At 43.6% G+C, this 26,147-nt stretch overlaps 2 protein-coding genes across 4 annotated transcripts; both read left to right on the top strand.

The window, feature by feature from the left end:
- The first annotated feature begins 775 nt into the window (after nucleotides 1–775).
- On the top strand, nucleotides 776–19,962 carry eprs1 (glutamyl-prolyl-tRNA synthetase 1). Of its 3 annotated transcripts, XM_076740124.1 has the most exons (35): nucleotides 776–955; nucleotides 2,445–2,529; nucleotides 2,678–2,777; nucleotides 2,867–3,023; nucleotides 3,123–3,259; nucleotides 3,436–3,530; nucleotides 3,654–3,780; nucleotides 3,932–4,124; nucleotides 4,238–4,409; nucleotides 4,520–4,753; nucleotides 4,939–5,023; nucleotides 5,172–5,231; nucleotides 6,814–6,834; nucleotides 8,535–8,645; nucleotides 9,155–9,291; nucleotides 9,410–9,617; nucleotides 9,704–9,816; nucleotides 9,951–10,068; nucleotides 10,313–10,486; nucleotides 10,572–10,739; nucleotides 10,983–11,219; nucleotides 11,885–12,094; nucleotides 12,171–12,439; nucleotides 13,909–13,960; nucleotides 14,104–14,313; nucleotides 14,494–14,566; nucleotides 15,487–15,566; nucleotides 15,715–15,816; nucleotides 15,992–16,147; nucleotides 16,321–16,518; nucleotides 16,768–16,941; nucleotides 17,143–17,303; nucleotides 18,274–18,352; nucleotides 18,446–18,510; nucleotides 18,859–19,962. In XM_076740124.1, exons 1-35 carry the CDS (start codon nucleotides 913–915, stop codon nucleotides 19,007–19,009), a joined length of 4,755 nt encoding a protein of 1,584 aa, XP_076596239.1. In that variant the 5' UTR covers nucleotides 776–912; the 3' UTR covers nucleotides 19,010–19,962. The 3 variants fall into 3 exon arrangements, with proteins under 3 accessions (XP_076596239.1, XP_076596329.1, XP_076596418.1); XM_076740214.1 differs by lacking the exon at nucleotides 6,814–6,834; XM_076740303.1 differs by lacking the exon at nucleotides 10,983–11,219.
- A 1,166-nt stretch (nucleotides 19,963–21,128) lies between these two features.
- On the top strand, nucleotides 21,129–25,869 carry glo1 (glyoxalase 1). The gene is made up of 6 exons (XM_076740000.1): nucleotides 21,129–21,266; nucleotides 23,239–23,321; nucleotides 23,403–23,543; nucleotides 24,366–24,433; nucleotides 24,755–24,844; nucleotides 25,429–25,869. Exons 1-6 carry the CDS (start codon nucleotides 21,198–21,200, stop codon nucleotides 25,518–25,520), a joined length of 543 nt encoding a protein of 180 aa, XP_076596115.1. The 5' UTR covers nucleotides 21,129–21,197; the 3' UTR covers nucleotides 25,521–25,869.
- Nucleotides 25,870–26,147: the final 278 nt, after the last annotated feature.

Genomic DNA, 26,147 nt, shown 5'->3' with positions numbered 1-26,147 from the left:
GGGAGTTTCCACAATCTCTGGTAAAAGGTGTGCGGTGCTCTGCTCAAGCTTCAAGCCCTCTGCTGGTTTTGCATCCCTGCATAGAGTGGATTGAGAAAAACAGCACATACTAGCTTCACACCAAAGATGTGTGGTACATTATCCCAAATGATGTTTTAAATGACTAGAAGTGGATTTTAATTTAGCCTCTAGAGTCAGCCATGATAATTGCTTATGCATGGAAAGAACAGTGAAGAGCTAATGTTGTATTGATGTCCCATCATTTTAGTGTATAATCACAAGCCTGGAGAAATATGTTTAGAGTGTTTCCAAAGCTAGATGTCATTCAAATCTAGGCCTTGAGGATTTGTTGTTGAACCTATAAAACTAGTCTAACACAAAGAAATATCTTAAATGATCAGAAGTAAATGTTAAGGATCAGCCTCCAATGCCACTCAGACTTGTCTTGAATTCACAGTATTGTCCTTTTGTGTTGTAACTGCGTGTTGACCCTGCAGGATAAAGTGCAAAAGAAAGGCAATGCAGAGAGGCGCAAAACTTTTATGGGGCCCCAGAGATACAGGGGCCCTGCAAGTTTCAGGCTCACTGTTTGCCACGCTGTTAGCTGAGCTTTAACTGAAATTTTGTTAAGGGAATAAACAAAGCACAGTGTCAGCTGTGCAGCCTCATCGTCTGACGTCTGTCTGCGTCAGTTCATACTCCCGTACAGGTGGTGGCAGTATTGTACCAATAAGTTGTTGGTTCGCAGTCATGAAAACAAAAGAAGTTGTATTTCGTCTCTTCACGCCGTGCTGCTGCTGCTGCTCTGAGGTCCTTGGTGTGGAGAGGAGTCTCGGCTGTCCGTCGACTGTTGTTGGGTCTCTGAAACAGTGAGAAGGATTTACCACCTGTGTGGAAGAAGGATTTCACAGTATGGCGTTAAACTTCACCATCAACACAAGCAATCCCCCTTTAGGTGAGTTGCAACCTGCTATTCCTAAGTAAATACTTCAATGAGTCGTGTGCACTCAGTGACAGCTAGCAAACTGCTAGCACCGATACGTGTCATCCTAACGAATGACACAAATTCCTTTTGAAAATCTTCCCATTTCGATGTTTATTTGTCGAACTTGTAATCAAATATAGATAACTTTGTCAAGGAAAACACTCGACCAGTCATTACGATTTCGCGGCTGATACGGACGAATGGTGAAATTGCATATTAAAAGTTATTTTTTGTTTAGATTATGTCCAATTTGTTTTGTATAAACAAACGAATTGAATAGCGGATGTTTTTCAAGTCGTAAAAATGAAATAGCTGTGGAATAGCTCAGAGGTTTATTTTCTAAATAAACATCTCTGTAACTTGACCTCTATATGAATTAAAATTGGCATGTTGGTGTGTCCATACAAGTTAAATGGGGCGTGTTTGAAGTTAGCTAACCTTACTGTCCAGCTAGGTAATGGGAGTATGTAGCAAACGTTAGCTAGCTTGTCGTCGTGGCACACCAAACCACAACATGAGGGCAATTCGCTGAAATTGACTTTCAGCGACACCAGCTACTTTACACTTTACACTTTACAGCCTTCATTGTGGTGTGCTTATAAACATCATTCTATGCATAAAGTCGTCATGAATTTACAAGTGACACATGGATAATCCACGCACATCAAAGGATATGCAGTATGGATCAGTTGACACGCTGACATGAGCTAACCCAGGTTAGCTCATCTGAGTGGTTTGGGCTTATACATGAAACATTACTTGCTGCTAAAATATATCTATAACCTAACGTCTTATATTAATATGTGACAGTTCATCGTGTCGTGCTCAGTATATAGTTTGGACAAAGCTGTCAATTGGTTAGTGAGTTTCTGTTTTGTACGAAGAAAAGCTAATGTATTAAGTAGCTTTGACAGTGACTGAACAGCGCCACTGTGCGACTACGGTGAATACAGCAGGCTGATGCAAGCAAGCTGAAACGTGGTGTTGCATACGGAGTCCAGATTTTTGCTCTCTGATTTCTGTTTCATTTGCATTGCACCAGCAAAAGGAAAGTGTAATATTGGGCGTTGTTAGTCAGTGGCTGGGGTAATGTCCACAAACCCAGCTCTGCGGAGATAAACTTACTAATGCTAAATTACTACTGAGATGTTGAAATTGTATTTGACATGTTGGAAAGAGTGCACTGCTGTTGAGGAAGCAGGAGAGGGTTATGGTTGGATTTAGCAGAGTCACATGAAATACAGTGCATGGCTTGCACCACGGGACCAGTTCAATTGGTTCTCTATCCAAAATGTTTGTGAAGCTCTTCAGCAGTCCAGGTCAACATCTTTTAAGAATCTAAAGCGAATGCTTGCCCTTGACTTAACTCTTGTCCATTCTGTCAGTAAAGCTGTTGTAGGCTGTTAATGTTAAGTTTGTTCAGACTCTCAAACACTGGATTTTCTCCTCTGTCCTGCAGGGGCGCTTCTGGCAGCAGAGCATGTGAAGGGCGCTGTGCAGGTATCAGTGGAGGAAGGCAAAGACACCAGGCTTCAAGTCTCAGAGTAGGTGACATAATTATTTCATCTAATTTCTGAGTGAGCTTAAATGATGTGCTGTAGAAAAATGTATATGTGAGGAGGCTGTAGTTTGTTGCTGGAGTGTTTTCATGATTTATTTGTTTCAACTCTGTGTTCTCTTTCCTTCCCTCAGTGAGATCCAGTTCAATGATGCCAACTCTATCAGTCGGTACCTGGCTCGGGTGGCTCCTGCTCTTGGCCTCTATGGAGCCAACACAATGGAGCAGACTGAGGTGTGTATGTTTGTGTGTGTGTGAGACATTCTTTTGTAACAGTTTGGGGTTCTTGATCTATATTTGAGATGCTCGTGTGGTATCTGCAGGTAGATCACTGGTTGGAGTTCAGTGCTCGCCGTCTGTGTGGTCAGCCTGGTTTGACTGTGGCACTGGGTGAACTGGATAAGGCCCTCTCCCTGCGGACCTTCCTGGTTGGACATGCCGTCACCTTGGCTGACCTTTCTGTCTGGGCTGCCCTCAAAGGTCAGTACCATCCGGGATGTTTTCTGTCTGTTTTAGGGTGGAAGTTCTGCAATGAAACAGTTGAAATGCAGCGCTACAGTTGTGTTTGTTTCTCTGCAGGTCATGGGGAATGGCCAAGCCAGGGCAAATCCTTCTCCCACGTCAATCGCTGGTTCTCTTTCCTGAGCTCGCAGGTTCCCTTCACTGCTGTGGGCAACAAGTACGCCAGAAAGTCAGCTCCAGTGAGCAAATCGAATGTAAGTATAATTTCAGGCATTAAAAAGCGAGTTGTGATTTGATATTTATAGCATTTGTAGAAAAGGAGCATCAGTGTGACGCCAGGCAGATAAAACAAAGCTGTTGTGAAAAGTTTTTAAATGTTAATTATTATTTTTATGGTAACTAATACTTCATTTTCATCCCTGATCAACAGTCGGATGAGAAGAAGCAGGATGTTGGCAAGTTTGTGGATTTGCCAGGAGCTGAGATGGGCAAGGTGGTGGTTCGATTCCCCCCTGAGGCCAGCGGGTAAGTTGTCATCCGAAGTTTGGGCGAAGTTCAGGTGATCCATGGTCATAAGATTCCTAAGAGCTCATTGGGAGTTCAGTGTCTTTCTTAATGGGGACTATTTTTCTGTCTCTCTATGGCCAGATACCTGCATATCGGCCATGCCAAGGCTGCTCTGCTCAACCAGCACTACCAGGTCACATTCAAAGGCAAACTCATCATGCGCTTTGACGACACCAACCCCGAGAAGGAAAAGGAGGACTTTGAGAAGGTAAAGCATCCAGATCACAGAGCAAATACAAAAACTGAATTGTGTGACTGAGTCTTTATTCCCAAACTACGTGTAAGAAACCAGAAACAGTACTGCCTTTTCATTATTCAGCTGGAGTTTGTGAACTCATTTCTACATGTCATCCCTTCAGGTGATCCTGGAAGATCTTGCTATGCTCCAGATCCATCCAGACCAGTTCACCTACACCAGCGACCATTTTCCCATCATCATGCAGTTTGCTGAACAGCTGCTTAGTGAGGGCAAGGCCTACATTGACAACACGCCCCCTGAGCAGATGAAGCAGGAGAGGGAGCAACGCACGGAGTCCAAATGCAGAAGCAACAGTATGCCTGGGGCGCCATGACCTTGTTACCAGTCACAGTGAATGTTGAAGCTGCAGCATGCACATTTCTGAATTTTATGACACTACAATATGGAACCTCTCTGTCCTGTGTAGCGTTGGAAGAGAACATGAAGATGTGGTCGGCGATGAAAGCTGGAACAGAGTATGGTCAGACCTGCTGCATGAGGGCCAAGATTGACATGAACTCCAACAATGGCTGCATGAGAGACCCCACCCTCTTCCGCTGCAAGAACACCCCCCACCCTCGCACTGGAAGCACCTACAAGTACTTTCCTTTAATAAGTCCCGGGAGGAGAATCTGTAGTATTGGCATAAAATATTGGACAATGTTCTATAAATATGAATTATTGAAACTGTGCTGATTCTGTCTTCCAGAGTGTACCCAACGTATGACTTTGCCTGTCCCATCGTGGACAGTTTGGAGGGTGTGACCCATGCTCTCAGGACCACCGAGTATCACGATCGTGACGAGCAGTTCTACTGGATAATTGAAGCCCTGCGCCTTAGGAAGCCTTACATCTGGGAGTACTCCCGACTTAACCTCAACAACACAGTGCTGTCCAAGAGGAAGCTCACCTGGTTCGTCGACCAGGGATTCGTCGATGGATGGTGGGTTTAGTTTGGTTTATTTGGTGACTGATTCTTAGTAATGTGACAAACGTGTAAGGTGTCTATTATTTATACTTCTTTGTGGCCTCTCATAACATCCTCTCCCTCCCCCTGTCCTCCATGTCTGCCTTTTTCTTCTCTCTACCCCCATGTTTTCTTTTGGCTTATCTCGTCTCTTCTTCCAGGGATGACCCTCGCTTCCCCACTGTCAGAGGGGTCCTGAGGAGAGGAATGACCGTTGAGGGTCTGAAACAGTTCATAGCAGCTCAGGTACAGCTGTCATAGTTAGAGATGGGCAAAGGGATATAAAGGGATCACATTTAGTACAATTTTAGCTTGCAGATAGCATCCATAGGGTGCAAATGCTTTTTTTAACTATCTGTTGAAAATGTGCTTTCTTTTATCCTCGTCTTTCTAGGGTGGATCAAGGTCAGTGGTGAACATGGAATGGGACAAGATCTGGGCCTTCAATAAGAAGGTACATGTTTCTCACATGTAGGCCTGATTGTCTGAACCTAGCAACTTAAATAATGATAATAGGGATTCTGACATTGAATTTGCCTCCTCCTTTATTTTGGTTGGCGCAACAGTGAGATGTATGAATAATCCATAATTTTGCCATGGTTCTTATGTAGACTGCTGAGTTAAAGACATGATGTAATCTTACCTCTTTGATTAGTCTGTCTGAGAATCAGACTGTTTAATTGTACCTTATATAAAACAACTGCAGACCATTCTGATATAATGACATGTGTATCATGTGCTATGTTTGAAGGATAAGAGCTACTTATATGTTGGTTTGACCCACTTTGTATGTTAGAAAAAGAGGGGCTATAATGAATGAGTATGAGTCAAACATCACAGGCTGAAGCCTGTACTGACAGAGGTTCAGAGAATTGCCTGTGGGTTCACTGCTGGCATGGCTTCTTTCTGCTTTGCTCTTCTCATTCTGTTATACACTTTAATTTGCTGCCTGGTTTCCTGCCTCATTACCCCACTCTCACCTTCCATATCACCTTGAATAAGACTGAAAACTTCAAAAGCCAAACCAACTGCTTCATATCACGTCCCACATTTGTTTGTGCTCATGTTGTTTTGACCCGGCTTCATCTGTCTGGACGTCAGTGTTGCTTCCTCTGTGTGGTTTTTCCTTGCTGGCACTTGCTGCTTCATCCCCTCGTCAAGTAGAAAGTGTGAAGCTGATAGTTTAGAAATGTCCATAGACAGAGAGTGAAGAAGTGACACAACATACATATCTCACGCTAGGGAAAGGACAAGTGAGACAATGTTAGAATTAAAAGTACATTTCATGCTAAGTACAGGTTAGTCTTCAGTTGAATGCAGGCTGTAAAGAAGCATCAGGGACAAAGTACCAACAGCAGTGAAGACAGCTGGCGTCAGGTTGACATTCTCTGTTTTTGCAAAGGGCTTTATATGCATGATAACTAACTCCTCCTCCCCGCCTTTCTCAGACAGTCTCATGCCCCCAGAGTTCCTTCACGTCAACTTGGCAATATTTAAAGTTGCTGTAACAGCATATGTCTAAATGTGGTCACAGACATTTTTCACTACTGTATTAGGTGGTCCTATATTTAGCGAAAGCCTCTGAGTTCACTGAACGCAGGTGTACATATGATGGTGTTAAATCGCAGTCAGAATAATAAAGGAAGAACAAACCCAGTGAAAAATAACAGACTTCAACAGACGCGCTGTGGTATCACTCAGTGTTCGTTTCCAGCACTGGCTCCAGAACGACACGCCTTACTCTACCTGAGGTTCTACTTTATGTTTATAGGGAAACTTTACAGTGAAGTGCGAGTACTCACTAGCTTGTAATTACATTTGTGGCTGAAATATGTCGCAGAACACAGCAAGAGAAAGCATTAATGAAAAGCCTGATTGGCTCAGAAACAGGAAGGTGTAACAGTTGTATGGAGGACAAAGCATTGAGGGGAAATTATGTAAACGGTCCATTCTCTGTAAATGTGTCTCTACCTCTTTCTCTTTTCCTCCCTCCTTGTATCTGACATTAAACAGCATCTCACTCTTCTGTTTCCAAGCTGCCAATTAGCTGTCTGAAGGTACTCCTCCACCTCCTCCTCTTGCTCATTTTCACCCACTCCCTCCCTGCTTCCATCATGGGCTGGTTAATCGGAAAATCCACCAACAACCTTCATTATTTTACCAGCCAAGCAGATGTTCGCCGTATGTAGCGTCTATCTAAACACACCTGCCAAAGAACAAACAGCATTATAATGCAAAGGGCAGCAGAGTTGCGTAGTAACAGGTCAGAGAGACGTGTCCACTAGCAAGACTCCAGGACTCTCTACTGTCCCCCAGGAGCTGTTTTAAATCTGATGTGTGCAGGGCGCAGTACGGAGTGATTACACCATGTGACAGCTCATATGTACCATAGCACCAAAACCAGTAGGATGATAAGACAGAGGCTCAGTTGTTGCATACTCACCATGTTTTTTTACCTGTCTGCTGCTTTCATCACTCGCCATTCTCCATCCTCCCTGATTTAAACTGATAGTCAGCCGTTTGCTCTGTTCTGTCAAACAATTCTGGTTCTCCAGTAGTTCAGACTAATGCATATAGAAAGAAGACAATAATACGAGGTTGTCACAGTAGCTTGACGATAAAGGAAATGCGTTTTACCCATACCAACACCAAACGGGTTGAAACTGCGTGGTCTTACTTGGCGTGGTGGGCACGCTCGACTGTGCAGCCCCTCTGTGATTCAGGCAGATTGAAACCCGGGAAGTGAGATTAGGTACATTTTACAGGATGTTCCAGCTGTAGCTTTGAAACTCCACCAAAGAGACTGGTTTCATAAACTGCAAAATATATTTAAAAAGTCAGACAATCCTTCACCAGAGGAAGTATCAAAGCTCTTGTGTTTGATATATTTTTTTTTTTTAAGCCAGGCTGTCATATCCAGTGTTAAATCCTCCTCCTTATGTTTCCTCTCCATCTGTTCCCTTCATCCTTTAGTCCGTTGCAGCTTTTTGAGTGAGCAGTTCCTCCTCATTTATTGACTATATCCTCTTCATTTAACGTGTTCATTAATTTGTGTTCTTTCCTAAATCACCAACATCACGAGCCCCTGTCAGCGAGGAGGTCAGAGGTCATTGTCAAATTTGCCCTTCACAGATAATCATTTAGTCCGTCTGTCCTCATTACTGATAAGAACTTTAGCATGTTTTTCTGTAGCAGCCGTCATATTAATGTAAAAAGGTCACAAGAGATGTGTTTTTGCAACAGCTGGTGTAATAATCTGTCCTGAGCACAAATATCGTAAGTTTGATGCTGTAAAACCTGTGGACCGCCTGCCGACACTGGTCATGCTGGGATGATGCTGATGTGTTCCTGCTGCTCATTCAGTCATTCGGCCTCTTAAAAACCGGAGCTGGCTGGTAAAATAGTGAACGTGGATGGTGGCTGAACAAGCAGCTGAAGAAGAAAAGCTTGTTTCTCTTGTTTTCGTCACCTTCTTCCAATCACAGTTCACTCATCCAATCGGTTTTTCTTCCTCTGCTCATCTTTCTTCTTATGTGTCTTACTTATTTCCTTTGATGAGATGGGCTATTTTTGTTTTGGTTTCTTGCTAAAGAAAGCAGTTTTTGGATAAGGTTGCATCATTTTTTTTTTTTTTTTTGCTTTGTCCTTTCATTACTCAGCATTTTGTATGTGGAGACTGTTAGAAAGCACCAGTCTGCTGTTTCTTTTGCTGACCTGTTTGTGTCTGTGTGCATGTCTCTGTCTGTGTGTTTGTTAGGTTATTGACCCGGTCGCTCCCAGGTACACCGCTCTGTCCAGGTCCTATGTGGTTCCTGTTTCCATCTCAGAGGCCACAGAGGAGATGAAGGAAGTGGCCAAACACCCCAAGGTTAGAGTTCTCAAGATTCCTGAAAGGCGGTCCTCTTGCTGGGGGGCGTTGGGAGTAGTATTTGGTAGTTTTATGGGTTTTATCCAGATGCCAAAGGTGAGCCTAAGGACGTTACAAAAGTCAGAAGTCTGTGTGTCTGCTCGGCACGACAGTATCAGAGCATCAGAGAGCAACATCTGAAATTTACTCGTGCTGATTAATGGGCCTCAGTGGGCAGACGTGTTCACCTCCACCAGAAGCATCTCTGAATACACAGTAGGGTGCAGATTCTAGAGATTATTTTTATCATATCTCAGTTCTGATACTAAGTTAAAATGGCCTTACTATTGGCCTACAAAAGAAAACAAGGAGATTAAGAAGTGAAATTGAGTTAACAAAAAAAAAAAGACTTTATTAAGCACTTTATTTTAAGATGCACATGTCTCAAAAGCAGACTTTGGAAATGAATCAGTTTGTTTTTGTTTTTTGTTTTTTTCATTATGAAACACTCATCCTCTGTGTCCATCCAGAATGCAGAGGTGGGCATGAAGACGGTTTGGTATGGACCTCGGGTGCTGGTCGAAGGAGCCGACGCTGAGACGTTCTCAGAGGGGGAGATAGTCACCTTCATCAACTGGGGAAACCTCATCATCACCAAGATCAACAAGTATGTGGGGATCATCGCTCAGCTAATCCATGCTGTTGCTGAGAATCACATGGTGTGGTGTTAACAGAGCGATGTGCTGTCCCACCTGTCCATGCTCTGGCTCTTTCTCTATATTCAGAGGGGCTGACGCTAAGGTCGTCTCCATGGAGGCCCGCCTGAACCTGGACAACAAGGACTTCAAGAAGACGACAAAGATCACGTGGCTGGCTGACACAAACAGCGCCCCCCTTTTACCAACCATCTGCATCAACTACCAGCCTCTCATCTCCAAAGCAGTCATCACCAAAGACGACGACTTCAAAGAATACATCAATAAAAACAGCAAGGTCTGTTCTGCACTGTGTGCTCTTAACGTTGTGACATTTGCTGTGGTCGTTTTTGTAGACTTTTTGTTGACTTCCCGCTCTCTCAGTTCGAGGAGAAGATGCTTGGAGATCCCTGTCTGAAGAACCTGAAGAAAGGAGATATCATCCAGCTCCAGAGACGGGGTTTCTACATCTGTGATCAGCCCTACGAGCCGGTCAGGTGAGGGAAAGCACCCATTTGTTTGAGTTCATGGAGATCACCAAATACATACTTGAATGAGTCCAGTGTTATCACAGTTTTCTGCTGTGGAGCCGTGTTTACCGTCTGTGTCCAACTGTGGTTAATGTCTACAGTCCTAACAGCTGTAAGGAGAGTCCCTGTGTCCTGCTCTACATTCCTGATGGACATGTCAAGGAGATGCCGACTGCTGGATCCAAGGAAAAGAGCAAGAGCCAGGCCTCGAACAACACAGTGAGTGCTTTTGAAGAGCCCCCCCCCATACAAATAAAGTTAATTATTATTATTGAGTGATAGATGGGCTCCACTGTTGTCTTTAAATCTTGGCTCGGAGTCTGTCTCTTGTCAGTGTTTCAACACAAAAGGGAAAGCATTTAAAAGGCACATGAAGAGGAACCTGCAGTTGTGTCTTTGACGTCTGGGATAAACTGGTAACTGCCCGTGTTGCTCTTCTTCTCTCTCTATAAATCTGTCTTAGTCTGCCGCCCCTGCCAAGGCTACCTCAACCTCTGCTAAAGCGCCCGCCTCAACCTCAGCCAGTGACTTGTTCACAAGCATTGTAGCACAAGGTGACACTGTCCGCCAACTGAAGACCGCCAAGGCTCCTAAAGACCAAGTGGACCAGGCAGTTCAGCAGCTGCTTTCTCTGAAGGTACGTCAGCGGTATTTGGAACCGATCAAACTGATTTATTATCAAAGTGATTTGTATTTATTTGCTTTTCTTTCTTTCTTTGCAGGCACAATTTAAGCAGCAGACAGGGATGGACTACAAGCCAGGCATGGCCCCTCCCACCTCTGCTCCAGCCCCACCCACCACCACAACAGACTCCGCCTCCTGCCCGTACACCCGCGTTACCCAGCAAGGCGAGCTAGTCAGGCGACTGAAGGCGGAGCAGGCGCCTAAGGTACCTGAACATCGGTCCAGTTAGTAATCATGTCCACATCTGTTTGTGTACTGAGTGATTTGTCACTCATTTCTCGTCCCCTCATTCGTTGTCCAGTGAATTCTCACATCCAACGTCATTTGTCTGGACGCTCACTGCTCATGTCCTGAATGATTTGTCCAGTGTCAGTGCGCATGTCCCCACGTTATCTGCATGCCAGTCAAGTTTATGCTTAACTACCTGCCCCAATGTTGATGGTACCAGGACCAGATTGACGTAGCAGTGAAGCAGCTCCTCGCTCTCAAGGCGGAGTTTAAAAAGCTGACGGGTCAGGATTACAAACCAGGGATGGCCCCTTCTGCTCCTTCTCCTGTGACCTCATCTTCTTCCTCCTCCTCTTCCTCCTCCTCCTCTTCTTCCTCTTCTCCCTCTGGCGTTTACGAGCGTGTTGCACAGCAGGGGGAGGTTGTGAGGAAACTGAAGTCTGAGAAAGCCCCCAAGGTATTCTGATGTCGTAGACAGTAGACATGTAGTGATAGAAGAAAAATCCAATAAAAAACGATGCTTAAAAATGCCTAAAATATAATTGTCTATATTAGTGAAATGCTGCTAAATTTTGGTTGCAATTAGCAAATCTATGTCTATATCTATCATGAGTTTACTGTGTAAAGTCAGTGACCCACAAATATTAGGCCCATGTTCTGTAATTTTGTTCTGGAGGCTTTTAATTGAATTTTTTTTTTTTTGTTTGACCTTTGTAAATGTCTGCTCTTTATGTGGCTATATGAGAAGGACAGTGAGTCTATAAGGTCCTGAGCTTCCTTTCTCAATCTGTAATCCGTATCTTTACTACAACAACCAGCCAGACTCCTCTGTGCTGAAACCACACATTCCGCATTTCTAAGATCAAGAAACGTTTGACTTTCTGACTCTGCCAGTCACTGTGGCTGCTGCAGGCCAATGCAGACTTGAAGTACCATGAAGTAACGTAGCGAGACTACAGCAGGGAGACAGCATCTGGTGTGGGGGATGAACAGATAGTTGAACCCCCTTTGAAAAACACCAATAATGATGCAAAGCTACACCTGTTTCATATTGTTGAATAGTCCTGCTGCTGTTCTGGCTGCTGTAACTAAATCATTTTCTTCTTGCTCGCTGTTCATCAGGATCAGATAGATGCTGCAGTGAAGCAGCTGTTGGCTTTAAAGGCAGAGTATAAACAACAGACCGGACAGGATTACAAACCAGGACTGCAAGCCCCAGGTAGCCCTGCCCAGACCCAGTCCAGCTCTTCCCCACAAGTCCAGGAACTGTTCTCAGAGGTGGCCCAACAGGGAGAGCTGGTGAGGAAGCTGAAGTCTGAGAAGGCCCCCAAGGTAAGGAAGTGGTCACAGAGCAGAATTAAATACGGTTAGTAGTGGAGAGGAACAAACAACTCTCCTTCCATTTCAGGACCAGGTGGATAAAGCTGTGAAGACTCTTCTGGACCTGAAGACCAAGTACAAGACACTTACTGGAGAGGAATACAAACCAGTGGCTGCTGCCGGAGCCACAGGAGGAGAGGACAAAAACCGCAAAGAGAGGGAGAACAAGTCAGAGAAACAAGGAGGAGGAGCAGGAGGAGGGAAGAAGGGTAAAGGAGACAAAGCCAGCCAGGGCAAGGAGGCCTCAGGAGGAGCAGGAGGCTCAGGAGATGGTCAAGGACCGAAGAAACAAACACGGTGAGAGACTGGAAACAGGTGAAAAGACAGAGGTGAAGAAGTATACCCAGACCATGAGAAAAGCTTGACACGTGAGCAGCCTGCACAACATTTAGTACAAAATGAGACTCCATAGTGACCAGTTCTAATCCTAATATTGAGGAACGAAATTTTATTTTTACTTTTTGCATCTGCAGTCAACTTTTCTGCTTTGGACTCTTTCTTTCAGTCTCTGTAAGAGCAGAATCAACTGTCACATCATGGCGCTTTCAGTGTTATGTTGCTGTGTTTCACTGTAGGGTACACTCAGATGTACGCAGAGGTCATAAGACAGTTTGTCACACTGGAAATAATTTGGCTGAAAGTGACCAGAAGTGGAGTCAAAATGTCTGAGCCAATAAAAAGCCTTCTCCTGAACTGTCTTCTCAGAAGTCTGTTTTGAGCACATTGTAGTTAGTTGAGAGCCATGTTTCCTTTGGAAGATGCATTGATTTGTGTGGAGGTGTTTAATTGTAAAGACAACATGCTTAACAGACAATCGCTGGCAGTTGATCTATAGCTTTTTTTCAGGCCTCACATTGCCATGAGTTATATGTTGTTTTGAGCTTTGTGGGGACAGAGGTGCATACTTGGATTTGTTTCTTGGACACTGAAGATGGATCATCTGTAAGCTCAACCTTCTGCATCTGTAGCTTAAAGACTGAGGAGATTTTTCCTTTTTCTATTCAGAGTTGGTGAGTTTTAATTGGCTGGTGTGCTCTTCGTCTGCTTGATCGGTGTTGTGGTCTACCGTCAGCCTCAAGGATGAAATTTGATGGCTCTACGATAGTGCTGCACGACTAATATATAATTTATACTCTGCATGTTTCCATTCTGAATCCACACTTCAGCGCCCTTAAAGCCTGTCAGTCTGAAGTTGGAAATTGTCAAGGTTTTGATCTGAGATGCAAAAAGTACAGTTAAAACTTCTGTTCCTCAGATAAAGACTAAGAATCATGGTCATAATATCATAGCAATAATGGGGATTATGTTTTCGTCCTTCTGCTGTGGCTCTGTCTGTTTTGAGCAGCAGGGCTGGTCTGCTGGCTTCGTGGTTGAGCTTTGAGTGTCATGGTTTGCTGCACTGGGATTGGCTGTGTGTTCTGTCAGGATTGTTTGAATGCACTCAGATGTAATCTTGCTTCTGCACTTGCATGGCTGATTAATTAGTCTGACATATCAGTGATTGTGTTGTGGTGATTTCCCAGATCGCTCTGCCTTTAATTGGACCAACACTCCTTTCAGTGAAAACATAATAAAACGTTCTGAGCAGAGAAACCTTGAACAGAGACTTTGTGTGCAAAATAAGATCTATTCTTCTTAACAGGATAATACATTAAAGGTTGTGATTCACATAATAAAAACACCTCAGTGCACATTTACACATTAAGCCATATGTAGTATACCTCAAGGTTTGCATCACACTAACTATGTTGTCTGTCCCCTAACAGGTTGGGTTTGGAGGCCAAGAAAGAGGAGAACCTGGCTGACTGGTACTCTCAGGTGAGGGAAATATACACAGGTCCTCTTTACTCCAACTAAACATTTTTCTACTTCCAGAAAAGCCACAATAAACAGAAACAGAATACCTTAAAGATGTCCAGTCTTTCCTGAAATGTCAGTGTTATGTTGCTCCTTCCCTGTAGGTCATCACTAAAGCAGAGATGATTGAGTACTATGATGTTAGCGGCTGCTATGTGCTGCGGCCCTGGTCCTTCGCCATCTGGGAGGCCATTAAAGACTTCTTTGACCGGGAGATTAAGAAACTGGGTGTGGAGAACTGCTACTTCCCCATGTTCGTCTCTCAGGCCGCCCTGGAGAAGGAGAAGTCCCACATTGAAGACTTTGCTCCAGAGGTAAAAGGACTATTTTTATGATATCCTCCCATGGATAGAAGCATGTGTAGCAGCATTCAGAAAAATAAAAACTGAGTACATTTGACTAAAACAAGAAGATGATTAATGCAGCACAGCATATGACAGTATGACTGCATGATGCTAATAATCATTTAATGGTGACGTTGTCATCTTTGTCAGGTTGCCTGGGTAACCCGGTCAGGAAAGACCGAGCTGGCCGAGCCCATTGCTGTGAGACCCACCAGTGAGACAGGTCTGAACCACAGCTCCTCAGTGGACTCTAAGAGCACACTGCAGACACACACCAAGCTATACAATATCTAGATAGCTTTTTAAATGTTTGTCTTGTTGTGCCGTTCACGTGGTTTTTAGTTTTCCAATGAAAGTTCCTCAAAGTATCTGATGCAATTTTTTTTTTTTTTTTTTTGTGGGGGGGGGGGGGAGAGAAGGAGAAGGATCTCTCAGAAGATAAGATGTGTGAAATAAACACTAAACCAAAGAGATCATTGAACTGTTGAAAGATTTGGATGTGATTCAGATCACAGACACAGATCAGATAAAGACAGGTAAAGGATAAAGGAAAGTTTCTATGGGGCAAATTGATATTATTAAAAGAGCGACTCTAAAAAACATCCACTGTTGAGCAGCAAACGTGTATTTGAAGTCAGAATCCACCAGAGACTTGCAGTAGTGTGTAAAACGACTTCAGCCAGTGCTCACCAAGAGACATGTTTGCAGCGGGCTCAGAAATCTATGAAGGCTAATTTTCAAACAGCTTTACTCACTGATGAATGCTGTGCTGCTCTGGATGAAGGTCTGGATGGTTGTTAAATGGCCACCCTGTTCCAGCAAGATCGCAACATCAGCAAAGAGGCCAGAACATTGAAAAGTGAGCTGGCAGGTCCCTTTAGGTTTCCTGAGGGTGTGACAATGACCTCTACAGAATCTGTTCTTTAGCGACCTTTCCTGCCATGGTATAAAAGCAAGGATTGGGATTGTACATTCTGGATGGTCTTTTTTTTTCTTTTTGAGATATAATGAAACCTTGAATTTATGTTTACAAACTGCAACCAACAAATCCTGCTCATTCTGCCTGTAGTGTGGTGGTTGGTAAGGTTTTGTTGTTCTGTCGTGTTTGGTATGAACCTTTGGCTCTGTCCTGTTCTGCTTCAGTGATGTACCCTGCCTACGCTAAATGGGTCCAGTCCCACAGAGACCTGCCAATCAAACTCAACCAGTGGTGTAATGTTGTGGTTAGTATTGTCCTACAGTCACATTCACACCATCTTCATCCACAGTTCCTTTGTCACTCATCTTACTTGTACGTTTACTTTCTAATTGCAAGCTTGGAGTCTTGTTCTCTCTTCTCACCTCTTTTTCTCCCCCCACTCCTCCATCCAGAGATGGGAGTTCAAACACCCCCAACCCTTCCTGAGAACAAGAGAGTTCCTGTGGCAGGAGGGCCATTCAGCCTTTGCCACCAAAGAGGAGGCAGCTGAGGAGGTAACAGCCCGAGCAATGCTGCCTACCGCATCACTCATCTACTGTTGTTTATTAGTGCTGAGATACGTAACGGAGCAGGGCTTTCCCACCACTAAATTCAGTGGTAGTGTTTTAACTACGCCGTGTTGTACAAAGCAGTAAGTCTTTCTGAGCTCCATGCATGATGTATTTGTAGGTGCTTCAGATCCTGGATCTGTACGCCAAGGTATACGAGGAGCTGATGGCAATCCCTGTGGTGAAGGGGAGGAAGACTGAGAAGGAGAAGTTTGCAGGAGGAGATTACACCACTACTGTGGAGGCTTTCATCTCTGCCAGCGGCAGAGCCATTCAGGTACTGCAGTATGCTGGAGTACTTCACTTGATCCCCTCATCCATTCACACTGAGGCCAGCCCAGTGTTATGTTTCAGCTGTAAATCTCAACAATGGATTTTGCGTCTTTAAAAAAAACAAGACAAGTAAACGTGAAGTCATCTGGCCCTTGGCGTTGCTTTGTGCTTCCTCAGGGTGCTACATCCCACCATCTTGGTCAGAACTTCTCCAGGATGTTTGAGATCATGTTTGAGGATCCAAAGAGACCGGGTGAGAAACAGCTGGCTTTCCAGAACTCCTGGGGAATCACAACCAGGACCATCGGTGTCCTCACCATGGTCCACGGAGACAACATGGGACTCGTACTGCCACCCCGGGTGGCCTGCCTGCAGGTAGACACACACACACACACACACGGTCACAGAGACGTGGAAATACAGTAGCTATGCTTGATGGAGATTTCAACTTTTTTAACTGATAAATATCTAGTGACAATAACATTAAGCACAAGACACCTGCTTTTTATCCTATTCTAGACCAAGATGAAGAACAAACCCCTTGCTAAATTAAACAGCTGGCCCATGACAAACACTGATACATGCAGAACAAAAAGCATGAACTAAGCAGTGAAACTCTTTCAGGTTGTCATCATCCCATGTGGAATCACTGCCTCCCTGCCAGAGCAGGAGAAGGAGGCACTGCTGACCCAGTGCTCCAAATACCTGAACAGACTTCTGGATGCTGGCATCAGGGTGAAGAATGACCTCCGAGACAACTACTCCCCAGGGTGGAAGTTCAACCACTGGGAACTCAAGGTCAGATATAATGTGGTAATAGTAGCTAATGATGTGCTTCACCTGAAGGCATAAATTCAGCAGTAGGAAACAATGAGACAATGACGATAAGAGCCGACAAGTCACAACAGCCAACCAGCCAAGTATGTTGTGAAAGCTTTGATAATTACGGTAGCTGTCTCTCTCTCTCTCTCTCTCTGTATGTCTGGGTCTCTCCTCCAGGGAGTTCCTATCCGTCTCGAAGTGGGACCTAAAGATATGCAGCAGCGTCAGTGTGTTGCAGTGAGGAGAGACTCGGGCGCAAAGGTGACAATTCCAGAAGCCGAGGTGGAGAAGAGGTTGATCGCCATGTTGGAGGACATACAGACCTGCATGTTTAAAAAGTGAGACACATCGTTACACACAAGGGTCAGACTGCACTTGGCTTTTTATCACAGCTTTACATATCAGCAGTGAAGTACAGCTGACTACAGAAAAGGCACGTTGTGTTGTCAGAGTATGGAAAATGTGCAGTTGGAACTTGTCTCAGTAGCCGCAAATCCCACTGAAACTGACTACAGACATGAGAAAAGGAGGGTCAACATACTGTTTGTCAGCCAGACCCTCACTCAAACATACAGATTACATAAACCCATACATGTTACTGTCAGCTTGAAGTTTGTTTTTGTTTCTATTTTACTTGAATTTGAGATATGTGTGATTTCACAGAGAAGATTGCTCAGTGCTGGCACTCATTATACTGCTGATCACCATTCGCTCTCATAAACAGACAAAAAAAACTGACACGTAGTGATGAATTTACGGAGAATTATCACCTGAATCTGCAGCTTCCTGCTTACCTGAATCAAGGACCCAAGGATAGAGGGTGTCATGTCATTGTTGAGCTGTCTGGCCCACACATTTTCAGTGAAAAGGCTGTATAAACCCACTGTACCTATCTGCACAGTGCCAAGACAGACACAGTTAATGGCTGGTGAATATAGTGGAGCGTTTAGCAGCTGAAGAGTCAGATATTAACTTCAGGAGTTAGCAGAGTGTTGGACTGAACGACTGGAAGTGTAAAGAAGCAACTAAGCTAACAAGTTTGCCACATCAACTTAAAAGCTGATCATTTGTAAATGTTGTGTTTACAACTTGTTTCCGCTGCTCCCAAGTGGCCCAAAAAAATCAGTTATTCAGGTTTGAAATCATCCTGTTTCTAACCAGCTGGGCACAACATTGTGTTGGAAATGATGTGCGCAGACTGGAAAGATCCAGCTGCAAATGAGGCTAAACAGAATGAAGAGATGTTTACATGGTGTCCATAAACATGTAAAAAGATTGATTCAAGTGAGTTATGTGTATGTTTGTCAGAGCTTCAGATGACCTGAACAATAACATGGTGGCTGCAGACACACTGGAACAGTTCCAGAAAAACTTGGACCAGGGCAAGGTGAGTAACACAAGCCACATGCAGCGCACAGCGTTTCATAGTCTGTCCTCACCTGAGCCAAGTGATTGATCACACTTTTATCTCACTTGATAGATTGTCCAGATTCCGTTCTGTGGAGGAATTGAGTGCGAGGATTGGATCAAGAAAACCACTGCCAAGTATGTGCAACATGTCATTGTCTGACTGTCTTTGCTCAACCTTTATCTGTACAAATGAAAACAAAAAAAGAGTGAGTATCCATCAAATGCACATCTGCAATAAGCAGAGTCACAGCGTGCAGTCTCTGGAGGGAACAAAAACTCTTTTTGTTGTTCAGTAGAATTACTTCAAGAGCATGTATTCAGGATTTTCACTTCCTCTTGTTTGTCATTTGTCCTGTTAACATAAGGTTTAGGGAAAATACCAAATGTTAAATATTGATTGTCCCAGCCCAGTTTCCACTCAATTTGCTTTGAGTGCTTTAATTTCAACCACTAAAGACATTTTTGTGCTTTGTTCTTCTTTAGGGACCAGGACCTGGAGCCTGGAGCCCCGTCCATGGGAGCCAAGAGTCTCTGTATCCCCTTCTCCCCGCTGAAGCAGCTGCAGCCTGGTCAGATGTGTGTCAGCGGCAAAGAGCCTGCCCAGTACTACACCCTGTTTGGACGGAGCTACTAAAGATGCGCTCTGCTGGAGCGCGTGGATGAACATCGTAGTCGAAAAGGGCTTCCCCGCCTTTTCTCATCTATTTCTTCTCCTCTGAGCTCTGGGTGTCTGGGTAATGGGGGGATGGATGTGGCTGGACTGTGGCTTTATAATGAGAAATGTTCTTTTTTTCTTTCTTTTTTTTATTATAAACAAATGTTATATTGTTACAATGCATCTGAATGAAAGTGGATGTAAGGGAAAGCGTTTTCTTCCACTCTGAGAGAAAATGTTTGTAGCACTGTTTCTGTCCTGCACGGCTGCTTACTTTGTAAAGGCCATGTCAAGAGAGCACTGTCTTGCAGTGTTTTGTATTGGGATGGCAAGTCCTGCCAGAAACAAGGCAAATATTGAATCTTTCCTGTGTCTGGCAGTTAATGGAGTGCTTTCAGAACATGGCCCTTACAATGCTAAAAGCAGCTGGTCGAGTTTGGAAACCACTTCTGAGTTGATGCCTTTTTTCTTTTTCTTTTCCTTTTTGTAAGTCCTTCCTTAACACTGTCTAAAAGCAAATCTCATGTAGTTACTTTAAGTGTCTGTGAACATTGGTTTGGACCTTTTGAAATCTGAAAGACCTCAGAAAAAATAAGTACTTATGAAAGAAACATCTGGGGAAAAGTGCTCTTTGCCTGCCAGCAGTCCCATCTCTTGCAGCCAAACCGTCTCAGGAACTCTGCAGGACCCCAGGCTTGTAGTTGGGGTATTTTTGTCGCAGCATTAATCAGCCCTCCTCTCTATACAGCTGGTTACAGTATGTGAGTCATGGTTCACAGCTTAATACAAATTCCTCAGATCCACCAGAGCCAAAATGACAAAAGCTTTGATGAGCTCTGTATGGTTAGTAGCCTGTAATATAGCCTACTGTCACTTCTCTCCCATTAAAGAACTCAACTACTTGTCTATAATAAAGTCGTTTCCATGGCAAACTGCCAAGTGTTGTTTTTGATCTGACATAAAGATGGCAAATGTATAACTGGGGAATCCCTGCTGTGCTGAGTTGGTAATTGATGGTATGTGTTGGACTGATGTATTGGAGGGCAATGCAGGATAAAAAGGAAGTGCAGTGATACTGTCAGGATGCATTAGACTGCAGGTGTACCTAACAAACTGTAAACGGTGTGTATGTAGTGGAATGTGCTGGGTGCATTATGCCTTCAGGCTTCCTTGGTTACATAATACTGAACCTTGCCTGGCTAACAGAAAAAGAGTCACTTCCTGTCTTTAATTTCAAAATATTATCCAAAAGACAAACACTGGAGCTGGTTTTAGAGCCAATGTAAGGATACACGCTGAGGATGAGGATTATATTGTCCATAGTTTAGCCTCTTAGACAACATCTACATTTATCCAGCTAATTTTGAAAAGGTATATTCCCTACATGCTCTTGTATGCAAGCACCTCCGAGGATAGAGCTTCCTGATTAGACTCTGTAAAGTGTATCCATTTGACTGACAGGAAATGTGATCAGTCACTGCATACCCAAAAGAGGAGATTTAAGTCCTGTTTAACTGCTTAAGTGATTCAGAATGAATGTTGGCTGTTGAATCCTGACCTGAAATGTATGCCAAAACAATGATGTCAAAATATTCGGTTGACTAGACTTAATTTGTAGATTAAGTGATTTTATCCCACAGCATTGAACAGCACATCTTTACTGATGTTGGATTTATGAAGGACTTTTTAACCAGTCACCACAGTATGAGCAACTGTACCACTGCTGAGGGTTAAACCTTTTCATGGTGGCAGACTGAATAAACCCCTGTGTATTTATGTTGTTGTTATCCTGATCATCCTTAGTTTATGTGCTTATGCATACATCCATACAAGTTCCTTCATACATCTTTTTCTTTGTTCTTGCAGTTACAAATGCATCCCAAAAACTTTAGTTTACAGCTATGTTAATGTGATTTGATTTTAAAGGCCCTTCTATGTACAATAAAATTATTAAGAGAGCAAAAAAATCTTAAAGGTCATTGCAGGTGTAAATGCTCCATCACTGCTGTCCCGTCATCAGTCCATTCCAGTTATTTTGTCGCCAATGTGTCTTTTATTTTGAAAGCTCGGACCGGAATTTAGTTCCGTTTAAGTTCCTTAGGCGGAGTTCCGCTAGCTGTCAGTCCGCCCGGCCCAGCTGCGGTCCAGCTTCGTACTGTGAGCAAAAATGAGCGACAAAGGTCTGTCAGACGAGGCAGCGGCAACAGCTTGTAAAGATGGAGACCCAATCACTAAGGTAAAGATGATTGTTCCTCTTGAAGCTGAACTAAACTACTAACCAGACCCTGTCAAAAACCCAGCCAACCCAACAGGCCAACGACTCCCACACAGGTTAACCAGCTATGCACCCGTAACATAACCGGGGCACGTTTCCTCCTTAAAAGTTCACTGGGTGCACCCGGTGACAGCGTTCGGTTAATTAAACATGATTACAAAGCTTGGAGCGAGCAGTGTAGCGCCATACACATCTCCGGTATCAAATGCGTGGTGGTTTTATTGCAGCCTGGGTGAACGATAAGCTAGCTAACTTTGTCGTGTGGAAAGAAACTTCGTGGAAAAGCTGCGTAGCGTACGTCGAGCAAGTCCGTCAGTAACGCAAGAGCTGCCCGGACTCACGAGTCGGTCCTGAGGCGCGGTCAGACCGCAGTTACACCTCCATGCTGGGGCGACCTGCAGGCGGGACTGGAAATGGCTAATGTGTGCAGTGGCGCAAGCAGTAAGTTGCCGGAGCTAACCTGTCCAGCTGGCTGAGGCACACATGGAGCCTTTGTAACCGTGTATTGTATTGTCCTCACTCAGTGACAGTGTCTTGCACTCACTGGCAGCCATTCAGCTCCCTCCTGCTGTGCTATCTGCATTCTTTCACTATACAAAGACAGTATGAACACTGAATATGTCATATCTACAAAGGAATAGAAACAATTGATGCTTCCCAGGACAGCTCAGCGTCACCATAAGTACCACTTTGAGGAATGAATGAGCTCTGGCATCTCCTCAAAGCTCACATTTATTGGAATATTAAAAGGGAGTTTGGTATACAGATTAAATGTCCACAGAGGCCTTCTCTGCAGTCCTCTTGAACTGTTGAAGTTCTGCCAGAAGTGGTCACTTTAGCTACAACTTGGCAAAATTGTGACTGTAGACCACATGGAGTGCTGGTGAAATGGGTCATGCTGCAGCAGCGTTTGAGGACTTTCTATGAATGCCTGATGCATTGTTACACTCAGTTTGAGGAAGGGCACAGGAAAGAGCAGCCACATAGATAACACCCGGCTGTGAAACACACGGATACTGAGTAGATGTTTGGTTTTCATACACTGAGAAGTACAAAATATCAGGATCAGGGTAAAAACCACGCGCAAGTTTTTATATGAGATCGCTTCTTTATTAGTTTTCACACGTCACAATGCTAACCATGCGTCTGACCCATGCGTGGGCATGCGAGATCCCAGCAGCTCTTTATCTGCAGTTTACAAACAACAGTCCTTTGTGAAGTGTAAGTGTGGTAATATTGACTGATGCATATCTCACACGGATGTGGAGATCATTGGTTGCACAGAGGTGCAGTTTCGCTGAAATCCCTTTTCACGAGTGAGTGCCAGGATACAAATTTTCCTCCGCTGGACTTCACACACAGCCAGCGGAGCCGAAGACAGAATTCTGCACTGCAAACAGACGTGTTGTGAAGGCTTCTCTGAGCTTTGTAGCACATAAAACAGACTGCTTCATATTTATCTGCAAGGCTCAACATCTCTACCTATCCCAGTGTTCATCCTTGTACTTTTTCCTTTTAAAAAAAATTCCATATTTTGCACTTGCAGCTGTTCAGTGCATTTCCCCCCTCTTGGAATTTTCCTGCTCACTTCCAATGCCCACACAATAGATATGCACATGTCCCTGCAGGGAATTTTTAAATATATAACATATACCAGTGACAAGGCCACGAGCCTCTAATGTTGGCTAACATACAAGGAATCGTTTGTGTGCAGTGAAATGATGCAGCAGTTTTTCCATTTAACACACTGTGGTGCAACACATTTGCTCTTTGAGCTACTAAACACATGTTTCTCTTCTTGGGAAGACCATATGCATTTCAAAGAAACGATAACCCACCATCCTGTACTCTTTGTGATTGCTTAATCGTGTTGCTGACCACTTGACTAACAGTGTTACGTATATAAAACTCTCTGATTGTGCTTCTGTCGTAGGATTTCATGATGCAGCAGACGATGCTGCGAGTTAAAGATCCTCTTAAATCCTTGGATTTCTACACCAGAATCCTCGGCATGACGTGAGTGGTCGTGTTCAATGAACTCTATACACAAACTGGATTTTGTCTCTGAAGTTTTCTCTTGTGTGCAAAATCTTCCAGGCTCCTGCAAAAGTTCGACTTCCCCTCCATGCGTTTCTCTCTCTTCTTCTTGGGCTTCGAGGACAAGAAGGAGATTCCTACTGATGTGAAGGAGAAGACGGCCTGGACCTTCTCCAGAAGAGCCACCATTGAGCTGACACAGTGAGGGTTTATGTCTTGGAATTGGTTTGACCACTTGAGACACAAAATTATTTTACTGCACAATAGGGCTGTCAAAATTAAAAAAACCACATCAGTACAAACCATTTGGATGTTTATTTTTGTGCATTATGTCGATAAGAGGACAAACTGATATGAGAGACATACTACTTGTATGTTGTTTCAACATAAACCTTTTAAAGATCTACACAACCGCACATTACAAAATACACATAGTTTAATATAATGTCCTATACTGTGTGGTTCAGTTATGGGCTCGAGTTTCCAGTTGGCGCTGGCCCTCATGTTCTGGAAGACTTCAGTGTCCCAGACAAAGGGGAGGAATTCTGGTCTCATATTATCTGATTATGGACTCTGTTTTAACATGTTTTTTTGTCCAAGTGACACAGAGAGCCTTCAGTGCAGCCGCTGTGAAGCTGCTGCATGATGATGACTTTTTCTTCTACAATTAAACATTACTTGTCACAATCAAATGTATGTATGTTTTTACAATTTCAGTATATATTCAAACTCACAGTAATTGTTGGCAGCCCTGCTGCACAATTGGTGTCTTAAACGGACAATCCAGAAGAACCTTCTTTGGTCAAAGATTTGTTTTGCTTTTTCTTTTCCACCGTAGTCATCTAAAATATTTCAGTCCTCAACAACTCTCCAGTTATTAAATGGAGAATCTATGATTGAAAACATGATTATGCGTGATCTCTCTGAAAATGATCATCTGTACCTCCTCCCCTTCCTCTGTCTTATCCACCTCATTTCCTCTCATACTTGTTGTGTCCCCTCTCCTGTCCCCCTGTCTGGCAGTAACTGGGGCTCGGAGTCTGATGAGAGCCAGTCCTATCACAACGGAAACTCAGATCCACGTGGCTTTGGTAAGAGAGCTGCTCTGCTTTATAAACTGACAGGAATGACCAATAGAATTCAAGTCTCACAGAACGTGAGATTTACAAGATGCAAGACTTTGTAGTCCCAAAGGATTTATTATTTCTGCCTTCAGAAGACATAATTTTGCTTTTAACAGCCATGCACTGAATTTTCTAAGGATACGCTGAATGCTTCTTGTGTGTTACTGTGTTCAGATATGTGGATGCACGCATGTATATGTATCAGCTCACTGGAGCAAACTGGGGTATGTGGAAGTACAGTGTGGATTTCCAGTCAACAGTCTCTGTTTGTCCTCTTGACATTGACAGGACACATTGGAATTGCAGTTCCTGACGTCTATGCAGCCTGCAAACTGTTTGAAGAGCAAGGGGTCACATTTGTCAAGAAGCCAGATGATGGTAAGATGTGAAGTGTTTGAATAGATAAAACTCGACAGGCTTGACAGTTAGTCTGTTAGACCGTTGTTTGGCTCATTCACTCAAAAGGGGAAAAATAAGAAAATGAGGGTTTATTTTTCAGAAATTGGTAAAAGGGACACAAGGGGGAAGAAACAGGCAGTAAAAGCTAAAATATGCAGCAGTAGTGAAAATCTTGATTGCACCAACATCTATAAAGACTGTTCATTTAACTTTCACTCACTTCACCTCAAACAATATTAAGTCAGTGCTGAATGCTGATTGCTTTCAACTCTAAACTAACAGGCAATCCTAGTATTTGTCCTGCTGTATATACTGTAATAGACTGTATATTATGGCTGTTCCTTTCCATGTACTGGTTGATTATATAACAACAGAAAGCACCTGCTCAGGACCCCATTTGAAACTTCTCTTCAGTGTATTCTCCTTTCGTTACAACACTACGATTAGAATGCAAATTTGTGGAATTCTGAACATAACATTTTGTTTCTATGAATATATTTAGCATCTTTTCTTCATACAGTATTCACAGTTCACCTGCCTCCCTTCTCTTCTTTTCTTCTCAGGTAAAATGAAAGGCTTGGCCTTCATTCAGGACCCTGATGGTTACTGGATTGAGATCCTGAGTCCTAACACTATGGTGTCCATTACCTCCTAAAACTCTTACAGCGTGCTACCTGCTGCAGTGCGTACAGGCCAGACCTGCTGTCGCTTCACTGGGAGAGCAGAAAGTTGGGGTTTAGATAAGAATTTAGCAACAGGCGCCGGAAAGCTGAGGGGAAATGGAGCAGGATCAGTTGCACACTGGCGATCAGTGTGCCCTGCTATGGGCTGGACTAATATTGGACAGTTGATCCAAACTGATTAGATACCTGAGTTATTGCTACAAATAGCAACTACTTTGTGTAGCTGTTGACCTTGTCTACATCATCAGTTTGTATGTGTCTTCAAAAATGCTGAAACATTGCGGTGTTAGTGTGGAATAAATGTGAAAGCCACTGTTCAAATAGCATGGATTTGTAATTTTTTTCATTTTGAGAGTGAACTCAAAAAGGAATCAAGACCGAAAGATGCTGCAGCAAAATTTGATCACAGTTAGGATTCTAGCAAACAAGCAAAGGTAAGATAAGGTGACCTGCGTCTTTGCTACAGTTCAGTCATAAAGGAAAGAAATGTGATAGTTTGGAACTCTTTGACACTATAAGTAAAACCTGCAACAACTTATTGTCACGTTTTAAAAATGCTTTTTCCATTCACATGGTTGCTATACCTCCTCCATCAGCAC

Source organism: Chaetodon auriga, chromosome 1, assembly GCF_051107435.1.
Source record: "Chaetodon auriga isolate fChaAug3 chromosome 1, fChaAug3.hap1, whole genome shotgun sequence".
NCBI lineage: Eukaryota > Metazoa > Chordata > Actinopteri > Chaetodontiformes > Chaetodontidae > Chaetodon > Chaetodon auriga.
Note: the sequence above shows the minus strand (reverse complement) of the source record. Positions and strands in the feature narration are given on the sequence as shown.